We start from the raw sequence: 12,466 nt of genomic DNA, 5'->3' as shown, positions 1-12,466 counted from the left end.
ATATATATGCCTCTCACCGGCTGTATTTATATATATGCCTCACACCGGCTGTATTTATGTATATGCATCACACCGGCTGTATTAATATATATGCCTCACACCGGCTGTACTTATATATATGCCTCACACCGGCTGTACTTATATATATGCCTCACACCGGCTGAATTTCTGGATATGCCTCACACCGGCTGAATTTCTGGGTATGCCTCACACCGGCTGTATTTATATATATGCCTCACACCGACTGTATTTATATATATGCCTCACACCGGCTGTATTTATATATATGCATCATACCGGCTGTATTTATATATATGCCTCACACCGGCTGTATTTATATATATGCCTCACACCGGCTGTATTTATATATATGCCTCACACCTGCTGTATTTATATATATGCCTCACACCGGCTGTATTTATATATATGCCTCGCACCGGCTGTATTTATATATATGCCTCACACCGGCTGTATTTATATATATGCATCACACAGGCTGTATTAATATATATGCCTCACACCGGCTGTACTTATATATATGCCTCACACCGGCTGCATTTCTGGATATGCCTCACACCGGCTGAATTTCTGGGTATGCCTCACACCGGCTGTATTTATATATATGCCTCACACCGGCTGTATTTATATATATATGCCTCACACCGGCTGTATTTATATATATGCCTCACACCGGCTGTATTTATATATATGCCTCACACCGGCTGTATTTATATATATGCATCACACCGGCTGTATTTATATATATGCCTCACACCGGCTGTACTTATATATATGCCTCACACCGGCTGAATTTCTGGGTATGCCTCACACCGGCTGTATTTATATATATGCCTCACACCGGCTGTATTTATATATATGCCTCACACCGGCTGTATTTATATATATGCCTCACACTGGCTGTATTTATATATATGCCTCACACTGGCTGTATTTATATATATATATGCCTCACACCGGCTGTATTTATATATATGCCTCACACTGGCTGTATTTATATATATATATATGCCTCACACCGGCTGAATTTCTGGGTATGCCTCACACCGGCTGTATTTATATATATGCCTCACACCGGCTGTATTTATATATATGCCTCACACTGGCTGTATTTATATATATGCCTCATACCGGCTGTATTTATATATATGCCTCACACCGGCTGTATTTCTGGATATGCCTCATACCGGCTGTATTTATATATATGCCTCACACCGGCTGTATTTCTGGATATGACTCATATCGGCTGTATTTGTATATATTCATCATACTGGCTGTATTAACAGTGCGTTCGGAAGTATTCAGACCTCTTGAATTTTTCCACATTTTGTTGCGTTACAGCCCTATTCCAAAATGTTTATTTTTTATTTTTTTTTATTATCTAATCAATCTACACAATACCCCATAATGACAAAGCATTATGGGGTATTTATATATTTTTGCAAATGTATTATAAAGAAAAAACAGAAATAAATTATTTAAATAAATATTCAGACCATTTGACATGAGACTTGAAATTGAGCTCAGGTGCATCCTGTTTCCATTGATCATCATTGAGATGTTTCTACAACTTGATTGGAGTCCACCTGTTGTACATTCAATTGATTGGACATGATTTGGAAAGGCACACACACCTGTCTATATGAGGCCCCACAGTTGACAGTGCATGCCAGAGCATAAACCAAGCCATGAGGTCAAAGGAATTGTCTGCTCCGAGACCATCCCTGCCGTAAAGCATGGGGATGTTTTTCAGCATCAGGTACTGGGAGACTAGTCCGGATCGAGGGTATGATGACTGGAGCAAAGTACAAAGAGATCCTTGATGAAAACCTGCTCCAGTGTGCTCAGGACCTCAGACTAGGGCGGATGTTTACCTTCTAACAGGACAACGAATCCAAGCACACAGCCAAGACAGTGCAAGGAATGGCTTCGGGGCTTTGAATGTCCTTGAGTGGCCCAGCCAGAGCCTGGACTTGAAGCTAATCGAACATCTCTGGAAAGACCTGAAAATAGCTGTGCAGCGATGCTCCCCACCCAACCTTGACAGAGCTTGAGAGGATCTGCAGAGATGAATGGGAGAATCTTCCCAAATACAGGTGTGCCAAGATTGTAGCGTCGTACCCAAGGAGACTCAAGACTGTAACTGTTGCCAAAGTTGCTTCAACAAAGTACTGAGTAGAGGGTCTGAATACTTATGTAAATGTGATATATCTGTGTTACATTTTCAATACATTTGCAAAAAAATTCTAACAAACTCTTTTTGCTTTGTCATTGTGGGTATTGTGTGTAGATTGATGAGGGGGGGAAACATATTCATCAATTTTAGAATAAGGCTGTGATGTAACAAAATGTGGAAAAAGTCAAGGAGTCTGAATACCTTCTGAATGCACTGTATGCATCATACCAGCTGTATGTATTTTGAAAGTTATGCATCTTGAAATCTTGATATCCGTCATGCAAAACGTTTTGGGACTATATCAACAATGGACTAATGACACAAATGCCCCAAAAATAATAGTTTCTCATTTGAGAGACCAGCCCGATAGCCAGCTAACAAGACCATCAGTGTACAACACCCCCAACGTCCCTGGTCTGTGTCCAGACACTATCCACAGCCTCTTATTCGCCTCTATCTGGTCATCCAGCAGTCCCCGTATACATGGGTTCCTCTTGGCAAGATAATGGAGAGTAATTCCATTACCCCGGGCCTGGATCCCTTGTGTGTTTCCTGCAGACCCCCTCCTCGCCCTCCTAATGTGCTCATTTCCTCCTTCTAATAGGGCTGGGTGTCTGTGGAGCCCCTGGGAAAATGAGGGAGAAAGAGTACAGGTGTAGGATCTTAATTTGATGCCGAGGATTTTCCTGCACAACAGGAAACGCAAACCTATAGTGTATCCAAGGTCTAAAAAGGCTTCTAAAGATGTCCATTAATTATAATCCACATAATAATTCACATTTCCTGTTACTGTAGGATTATTTTCCAGCTGTAGCGAACAAGCTCAAATTAAGATCCTGCATCTGTAGGAGAGGGAGGGAGAATGGGAGAGGGTGAAAGGCAATGTGGTTTGGTGCAATGAGATGGGGGGATAGAGAGAGAGTCTTCATGGAAAGGTAATAAAAAGAGGGAGAATGATGGGTGCTGTTGTCTCTATCATATAGGTCATCTCAGTGAGAGGAGGCTGGTTGGAGGAGCTATAGGAGGACGGGCTGATTGTAATGGCTGGAATGGAATAAATGGAACGATACCAAACACATCAAACAAATGGAAACCACATGTTTGACTTCGTTCCATTCTAGCCAATACAATGACCCCGTCCTCTTATAGCTCATCCCACCACCCTCCTTTGATCTCAGGGTACTGCTTCTTCCAATGGAAAAGCCATGTGTACAGTGTGAGGGTATAGAGCGGGGGTTTTCAAATCTTACCCTGCGAGGTCCGGACTACTGCTGATTTTCATTAATTGCACCCACCAGGTCTAAATTAGACCCTGATTACAGGGGAACGATGGGGAGAAAAAAGCAGTGGAACTGGCTTCGAGGTCCAGAGTTGAATATGAGTGTAGAGTGTTACGGAGCTATAGGGGGATATGGCTATCAGGAAGCTGTTTGCTTGGGATTATAACTCCAATCCAAGAAAGTCATTACCAGTGTTCAGAAACACTGGCTTCTAGGGATGTGATACGAGGGGTTCTATGATGATGGTGATGATGATCACTATGATGATGATCACTATGATGATGGTGGTGATGATGCTGATCACTATGATATGATGGTGGTGATGATGATGACCACTATAATGATGAAGATGATCACTACGATGATGGTGGTGATGATGATGATCACTATGATGATGATGATGGTGATGATGATCACTATGATGATGGTGATTATGTGATGATCACAATGGTGATGGTGGTGATGAGGATCACTATGATTATGGTGATGGTGGTGGTGGTGATGATGATGCTCATGATGATGATGGTGGTGATGATGAACACTATTATGGTGATGATGATCATCATTATGATGGTGGTTATGACTATGATAATGGTGATGATGATGATGATCATTATGATGATGAGATGATGATGATCACTATGATGATGGTGATGGTGGTGATGATGATCACTATGATGATGATGGTGGTGGTGATGATGATCACTATGATGATGGTGATGGTGGTGATGATTATCACTATGATGATGATGATGGTGGTGGTGATGATGATGATCACTATGATGATGGTGATGGTGGTGATGATTATCCCTATGATGATGATGGTGGTGATGATGATCACTATGATGATGATGGTGGTGATGATGATGATGATCACGATGAAGATGATGATCACTATGATGATGAGGATCACTATGATGATGAGGATGATAGTGATCACTATGATGATGATGATCACTATGATGATGGTGGTGATGATGATGATGATGATCACTATGATGATGATGGTGGTGATGATGATCACTATGATGATGGTGGTGATGATGATGATCACTTTGATGGTGATGGTGATGGTGGTTATGATGATGATCACTATGATGATGGTGGTGGTGATGATGATGATCACTATGATGATGATGATGATGATGATGATGATGGTCACTGATGATGATGGTGATGGTGATGATGATCACTATGATGATGGTGGTGATGATGATGATCACTATGATGATGGTGGTGGTGGTGATGATGATTTGGGTGATGATGATGATTCATATGAACCACTTTTTCTTCACTTTGACAATGATGATGAGTATGGTGGTGGTGATGATGGTGATGATGATGATAATGATGATGATGATGATGATGATGACGGTGATGATGGTGATGATGGTGATGATGATGATCACTATGATGATGATGATGTGGTGATGATGATCAGTATGATGATGATGGTGGTGATGATGATGATCGCTATGATGATGGTGGTGATGATGATGATGACAGTGATGATGGTGATGATGATGATCACTATGATGATGATGATGTGGTGATGATGATCAGTATGATGATGATCGCTATGATGATGGTGGTGATGATGATGATCACTATGATGATGATGATGATGATCACTATGATGATGGTGGTGGTGATGATGATCACTATGATGTTGTTGGTGATGATGATGATGTTCACCATGATGATGGTGATGATTGTGATGATTATTTGGGTGATGATGATGATTCATATGAACCACTTTTTCTTCACTTTGACAATGATGATGAGTATGGTGTTGGTGATGATGATGATGATGATGATGATGATGATGATGATGATGATGTGGTGATGATGATCAGTATGATGATGATGGTGGTGATGATGATGATCACTATGATGATGGTGGTGATGATGATGATCACTATGATGATGATGATGATGATGATGATGATGATGATGATGATGATCACTATGATGATGGTGGTGGTGATGATGATCACTATGATGTTGTTGGTGATGATGATGATGGTCACCATGATGATGGTGATGATTGTGATGATGATTTGGGTGATGATGATGATTCATATGAACCACTTTTTCTTCACTTTGACAATGATGATGAGTATGGTGGTGGTGGTGGTGGTGGTGATGATGGTGATGATGATGATGAATATGGTGGTGATGATGATATGAACCACTATTTCTTCACTTTGACAATGATGATTATCATGGTGATTGTTCAACTCCCCTTCACTTTCTGTGGACCATGCTTAGAAAACATTTACATCTCCATCTCCAGTACAACATGGAGCGTCCGCCCTGCTCTCTCAATCACATCAGATCTCAATCCTCCCCAGCATCAAGTAGAAATGCATTGAGAGCAGGCAGGGAAGAGGGCAAACCGCCATTCAGATAATTACGTTACATTTGGGAGTAGCTTCATGCATTATCGAAGGGGAGGGCTGGCTGCTGAGTGTCTGTCTGGGCCGCTGTGGTGGTTAGGGATGATTATAAGGCTGCTCAGCGGTCCCCTGTTGGTATGGAGACGATTGCAGCCCTCTTTTGCGACGTGGGGTGGAGAGTCTGTGTGTGTGAGAACTCCGATAGTGCAGATGGTCCTCAGCGATATGCATAGCCATTCTTTCAGACACACTATCCTCATCCCTCAGGCACTGTAAGGTATTGCCACGAGAGAGAGAGAGACACAGAGAGAAAGAGAACTGCACCGTAGTAGGAAGAGGATCACAGACACTGCTGGGTTTCTGACTGGCGGGAGGGGTTGAGAAGGAAAAAAGTGGACGGGGAGAGGAACAGAGAGACCAATTATTTTCTTTATATTCAGTTGATGGGCAATGCTTTTGACATGCATCTGTGCATATGCACGTGTGTGTGTGTGTGTGTGTGTGTGTGTGTGTGTGTGTGTGTGTGTGTGTGTGTGTGTGTGTGTGTGTGTGTGTGTGTGTGTGTGTGTGTGTGTGTGTGTGTGTGCGTGTGTGTGTGTGTGTGTGTTGTAATCATCAGTATACCAGCCCATCCCTATCCCAAGACTCAGCCTTATCTCACGATTGCATCAGCCATACAATAATGGGTCAGAAAACATATGCACCCAAACAAACATGCGTACATAAAAATGATGTTTGAGGGACAGAGATACAGGGAGAGAGAGACAGAGGAAGATAAGGGAAAACATCTTAACCCTTTGAACATCTGTGCCATTGTCAGGGACTGTACCCGAGCACTACTTAAGCATGTCTCGTGTGATGAGGACGTCACGTAAAATGCCCATTACGCTCTGGTTTGCAGACCAAATTACCAAATAGCTTCCCGCAGACCGCCTCGCTCTGCCTCCCTCCTTCCAACTTCCTCCCTCCTCCGCCCATCCCCATTGAACCAACACACATCGAGGGAAATCAACTCCATCATTTGTTTCAAATGAGCAAACAGCTACTTTTTTCCAGAACAGTATACAACATCCAATCTGTCCCCAAAAGATTCAATCATCAGCCTTATTTAAGATTGCAAAACACAGGAAGTAGTTTTGATAGTCGATAAAACAAGCCCAGATGGAAGTAGATTTTGTATTATTTTTTGTCGTCAGGAGATGGGAAATGATGCTTTACCAACTGTCTTGACACTCGAACAGCTGAGCCTTTCAGCCTATAAGTATCTGCCAGAGAACGCTGTGGGGCACCCCCTTTAGCAAACACATCAGATTCATCCTCTGCTTTGTTATCAACCTAAATATAATGATTGATTGATTGAATGAAGTCATGTCTTGAGAATAATTTGTATATTTTGAATAATTTTAAATTGTATATTTTGACGTGAATAAAATGCATGTAAAGATACGTTTTATATTATACTGCAGCACGTTTTTGACATTACAAAAAAATACAATGTAATACAATTGATTCGAAGATTTGATTAGTAATTTTTTTATTTTACCTTTATTTAAGTAGGCAAGTCAGTTAAGAACAAATTCTTATATTCAATGACAGCCTAGGAACATTGGGTTAACTGCCTGTTCAGGGGCAGAATGACAGATTTGTACCTTGTCAGCTCGGGGATTTGAACTTGCAACCTTTCGGTTACTGCCGCCCAATAATAGAGTTATAGTAAGCAATATAGTCCAGAAACAGCTTCGTTTTACAAAGTAAAGAGTAAAAGAGAATATCAACCCGCAAAGCGCGCAGGTCAAATGAATTGCCGTAAACACATGCGCCGACACTTGATTAATAGTACATAACACAAATATAAAGAATAAAGAAATATTTGTGGAAATGTATGAAAAAAAGATGAATGTATTGATTGTACGGGAGACTGTATTGTGCCCTTACCCATACCTTTACACAGGAATCAATCTCCTCTTCTCTCCTCCATTATGCTCCGATATCACAGTCGGCTTCGGTGCCTTGTTTGAGCAAGACCCAAAAAGAAATCAGTTGTACTGCACACAGTTTTTATGGGCCTTGTTTCCGTGTACACCTGCCGCCCTGGCAATGTTTCTTCTCTTCTCTCCTGGGTGAGCTGTGGTGCACGGGGAGAAGGATGCTTTCCCTGTTCGACCTGTTCAGTCTCTCAGGCTTCTGAGGCTCAAAGTCAACATCAGAATCACAGGAAGTCCCCACAATGTCACCAGTTTTCAGGTTTCAGGCTCGATATCTGATCCTCCATCCGACTCCAGCTCATCCAAATTCTGTAACATCTGCTATGCTGTAAGCGTCCAATCGTTTGGTTTAGCTTGCCATTGTGACCTACACACGTTGTACATTGTACTTAGTATCTGATTTGAATCTCTCCGAGGGGAGATTAAATACCATTTCCAGCATTTCTAAAATTAGACTGCCCCAAATGATTCATAATTACACTATTGTTCTAAAATCAATTACCTTCTTCATCCCACTTATCATTCAGATCATACATGACTTGTGAAGTCATGTGCACAAATGTCAGTTTCTATCATTCCTACATCCAATTCATTCAGTGTGGAGAGAGACACATTATCACCTGGGTACCAATGTCCTAAAGCTCATTTGTCTTGTGCCCTTAACGTAGTACTAGGTGAAGAAACAGGTAAACGGCCTTTAAATACCTTTCTGTTTGTGATAAAGAAATTCTGACAACTGAACAATGTTAAATCTGAATATTTAGGAAGAGTCAGGGAAGGAGCAGGACATTGCTTTCAAAATGGCAGATTTGTTTACAAAATCAAACGTCAGTGGCCGTTGGCCTATGGCGGTTTTATTGTTAAGGATATGACAGACAATACTTCCAGGTATTATGTTTAAAAAATGTAACGGTTGCTCTGCATCTGAATTTGTTGACAACAACATGAAAAAATAAATGCTTTCTCCTTGTTTTCTCATTTCCAGCTGCTTTTCATTGGAAACGAGGGACACTTCCACCTGTCTTCTAAACACTGCCCATCTGATATTATGTACACTACCATTCAAAGGTGTGGGGTCATGTAGACATTTTCTTGTTTTCGAAAGAAAAGCACTTTTTTTGTCCATTAAAATAACATCAACTTGATCAGAAATACAGCATAGACATTGTTAATTTTGTAAATGACAGTTTTTTTTATGGAATATCTACATAGTTGTAAAGAGGCCCATTATCAGCAACTATCACTTGTGTGTTCTAATGGCACGTTGTTTTAGCTTATCCATGTTTATCATTTTAAAAGGATAATTGATCATTAGAAAACCCTTTTGTAATTATGTTAGCACAGCTAAAAACTGTTGTACTGATTAAAGAAGCAATAAATCTGGTCGTCTTTAGACTAGTTGAGTATCTGGAGCATCAGCATTTATGGGTTTGATTACAGGCTCAAAATGTTCAGAAAAAAATACCTTTCTTCTGAAATTCGTCAGTCTATTCTTGTTCTGAGAAATGAAGGCTATACTATGCGAGAAATTGCCAAGAAACTGAAGATATCATACAACTCATTGTACTACTCTCTTCATAGAACAGTGCAAACTGTCTCAAACCAGAATATAAAGAGGAGTGGTAGGCCCCGGTGCACAACTGAGCAAGAGGACAAGTACATTAGAGTGTCAAGAAGTATCAAAAGTAAAAGTATAAAGTATTTCAAATTCCTTATATTAAGAAAACCAGGCGGCACCATTTTCTTGTTTTTTAGCCAGGGGCACCTTCCAACACTCAGACATCATTTAGAAACGAAGCATGAGTTTCGTGAGTCTGCCAGATCAGAGGCAGTAGGGAGGAACATGAATGATTTCTTGGTAAGTGTGTGATTTAGAACGTTTCCTGTCCTGCAAAGCCTTCAAAATGTTACAAGTACTTTTGGGTGTCAGGGAAAATGTATGGAGTAGAAAGTACATCATTTTCTTTAGGAATGTAGTGAAGTTAACGTAATAATTGACCAAAATATAAATAGTAAAGTACAGATACCCCAAAAACTGCTTAAGTAGTACTTTTACGTATTTTTACTGAAGTACTTTACACCACTGTTCAGTTGGTGCGCCTATTCCAGCTGTTGGGAATAGTTGACTGTGTATTTCACTCAACAGTCTGGTCTACCGCACTCAATCCAACATCCTGATAAAAACAACTCCAAAATGTTTTCTCTCAACTGAAAAAACGTGTCCTGGGCACATTTTCATCTGGATGTTGGGTTGAGCACACTTCACAAAATTCAGCCTTTCTCTTGTTTTTAAATGTCCACCAACCCTCAAAGGCATTTCCCATGATAAACAATGAACAGACAATCTTTAGGGGATGAACCACTGAGAGGGAGAGATGGAAAAAGAGAGGAAGGAGCCATTCAGGTCATTAGGTCACAGTGGTGGGCACGTCAGTGGAGCGCAACACCACCATCTGTTCATGTGCCTATTTTGTTTTTTTTTGGTTCCTATGGGGGTCTTTGCTCTTTGACATTTGTCCTGTAAACCCCCTCCATCACATCCCCTCCTCACTCTCTAAGTCCACAACAAGAGGGAGGAGAGGAAATTGGGGAATGAGGGACTGAGGTAACGAGAGGGGAGAGAAAGGAGTGGGAGGATTGGGATGATGGGTGGACACAGTGGGGGGGTGGAGGGAAGACAGGAAGTGGAGCGCTAATCAAAGGCAGGCCACGCCGTGTGGAACCTTTCCCACAGAGCACTGCCAACCCATGTTTCCCACAGAGCACTGCCGACCCCTGTTTCCCACAGAGCACTGCCGACCCATGTTTCCCACAGAGCTGAAGGGCTGCCCTGCCCCTGGCCCTTGTCCCCGCGCCACAAAAATGTGTCCCCACAAAAATGTGTCCCCACAGAACCAATGTTCCCATGGAATACCACTGTGCAAAGCCCCGTGACTCATTTCTTCAGAGCAGATGACATGTTCTCCCAAATTGGAATTTCAGACCTACCAAAATATTCCCTCTCTCTTAGTTTTCTCACTCTCTCACTGTTTCTCTCACTGTCCCTCAATGTGTGTCTGTCTATCTCTGTGTGTCTCTCTCTCTGTCTATCTCCGTGGGTCTCTCTCTGTCTATCTCTGTGTGTGTCTCTTTGTATATTTCTCTCTCTGTCTTTGTCTCTCCATGTCTATCTCTGTCTCTCTCTGTCTGTATCTGTCTCTCTCTGTGTCAATCCATGTCTATATCTCTCAATATCTCTCTCTTTCTCTGTGTATCTCTGTCTTTCTCCCTTTCCTCTCACTTTCTCATCCTTTCACTCTCCTCTCCTCTCCTCTCCTCTCCTGGGTTGTGGTGGCTGTGTGCCTTCATGTCTCTATCCCACCCTCCAAACCCCACCATCCCTCTGTCCCTCAGCTCTAGGCTCCTTTCTCCCCACTCCCCGCTGCCTCTGAAGGGCTCTCTAGGGCCTGCTCAGGGCGCCTCTCTCCCCTCTCCCTGTCTCCAAATGAGCAGCCTATGATGGGGCTGGCAGTGGGTCAAACCCCAGGCCCCCTGCAGCTGTCAGAGGCTCCCAGCGTAACCACAGCCACAGCTACTTTGTCCTTAGAAGGGCCTGCTGAAGGGAAACTCTCTCACACACACACATATACATAGGCACAAGCATTTCGCTACACCCGCAAAAACATCTGCTAAATATGTGTATGTGACCAATAAAATGTGATTTGATAAGTACAGAGGATCAAGCGGCAAGTGAAGACACACATAGAGGCAGACGATGGATATGGCACCATCAATCCTATTCACAAATAACATTACGTTTGCACACATATACCAGCAGAAACAAAATTCACAAGTCTCTCTCTCTCTATTTCTCTCTCTCTCTCACACACACACACACACACACACACACACACACACACACACACACACACACACACACACACACACACACACACACACACACACACACACACACACACACACACACACACACACACACACATTATATAATGCTGTAAGCAGTGGCCCACAGCTGTGATAAACACTGTACTGAACTGAGACACTTGCTGGGATATTCTTGCAAGCCAATATCTTTGTAAATGAAGACAACATATCCAGGCGGAAGGGAAGGTGCTTGTGTGTGTGTCTATGTGTTTTTTTGTGTGTGTCTCACTGCAGAATCCAACGTTTGTCCGTAAACGTCACATTTCTAAGCTTAAGTTTAGGCATTAATTCTGAATGGTTAAGGTAAGAGTTAAGGTAAGGGTTAAGGTAAGGGTTAAGGTAAGGGTTAAGGTAAGAGTTAAGGTAAGAGTTAAGGTAAGGACGTTCCCAAATTAAACGGGATATTTTGTCAGGACAAGATGCTAGAATATGCATATAATTGACAGCTTAGGATATAAAACACTCTAAAGTTTCCAAAACTGTAAAAATATTGTCTGTGAGTATAACAGAACTGATGTTACAGGCAAAAGCCTGAGAAAAATCCAGTCCGGAAGTGACTCATCTTTTGAAAGCCCTGCGTTCCGATGCGTCGCTATTGAGGTGTGAATGCCCTATCAACCAGATTACGCTTTCTACGTATTCCGCAAGGTGTCTACAGCATTGTCACCTAGTTTTACGTATTTA

General features: G+C 42.0%; 1 protein-coding gene across 3 annotated transcripts in view; it reads left to right on the top strand.

Annotated features, from left to right (window-relative positions):
* The window catches only part of LOC135526583 (protocadherin-1-like), a 430,021-nt gene that overhangs the window by 262,596 nt on the left and 154,959 nt on the right, over nt 1-12,466 (top strand). Inside the window, exon 5 of one of the 3 annotated variants that reach the window (XM_064955087.1) lies at nt 8,844-9,817. The exons of the other annotated variants lie outside the window; for them this stretch is intronic. Within the exon in view, the coding sequence (XP_064811159.1) occupies nt 8,844-8,887 (44 nt within the window). The 3' untranslated portion in view covers nt 8,888-9,817. Of the gene's footprint in view, nt 1-8,843; nt 9,818-12,466 lie in introns of those variants that run through there. 3 annotated transcript variants of the gene reach the window in all.

This window comes from Oncorhynchus masou, chromosome 32, assembly GCF_036934945.1.
Source record: "Oncorhynchus masou masou isolate Uvic2021 chromosome 32, UVic_Omas_1.1, whole genome shotgun sequence".
In the NCBI taxonomy this organism is placed as follows: Eukaryota; Metazoa; Chordata; class Actinopteri; order Salmoniformes; family Salmonidae; genus Oncorhynchus; species Oncorhynchus masou.
This window is presented reverse-complemented; position numbering and strand designations above follow the sequence as displayed.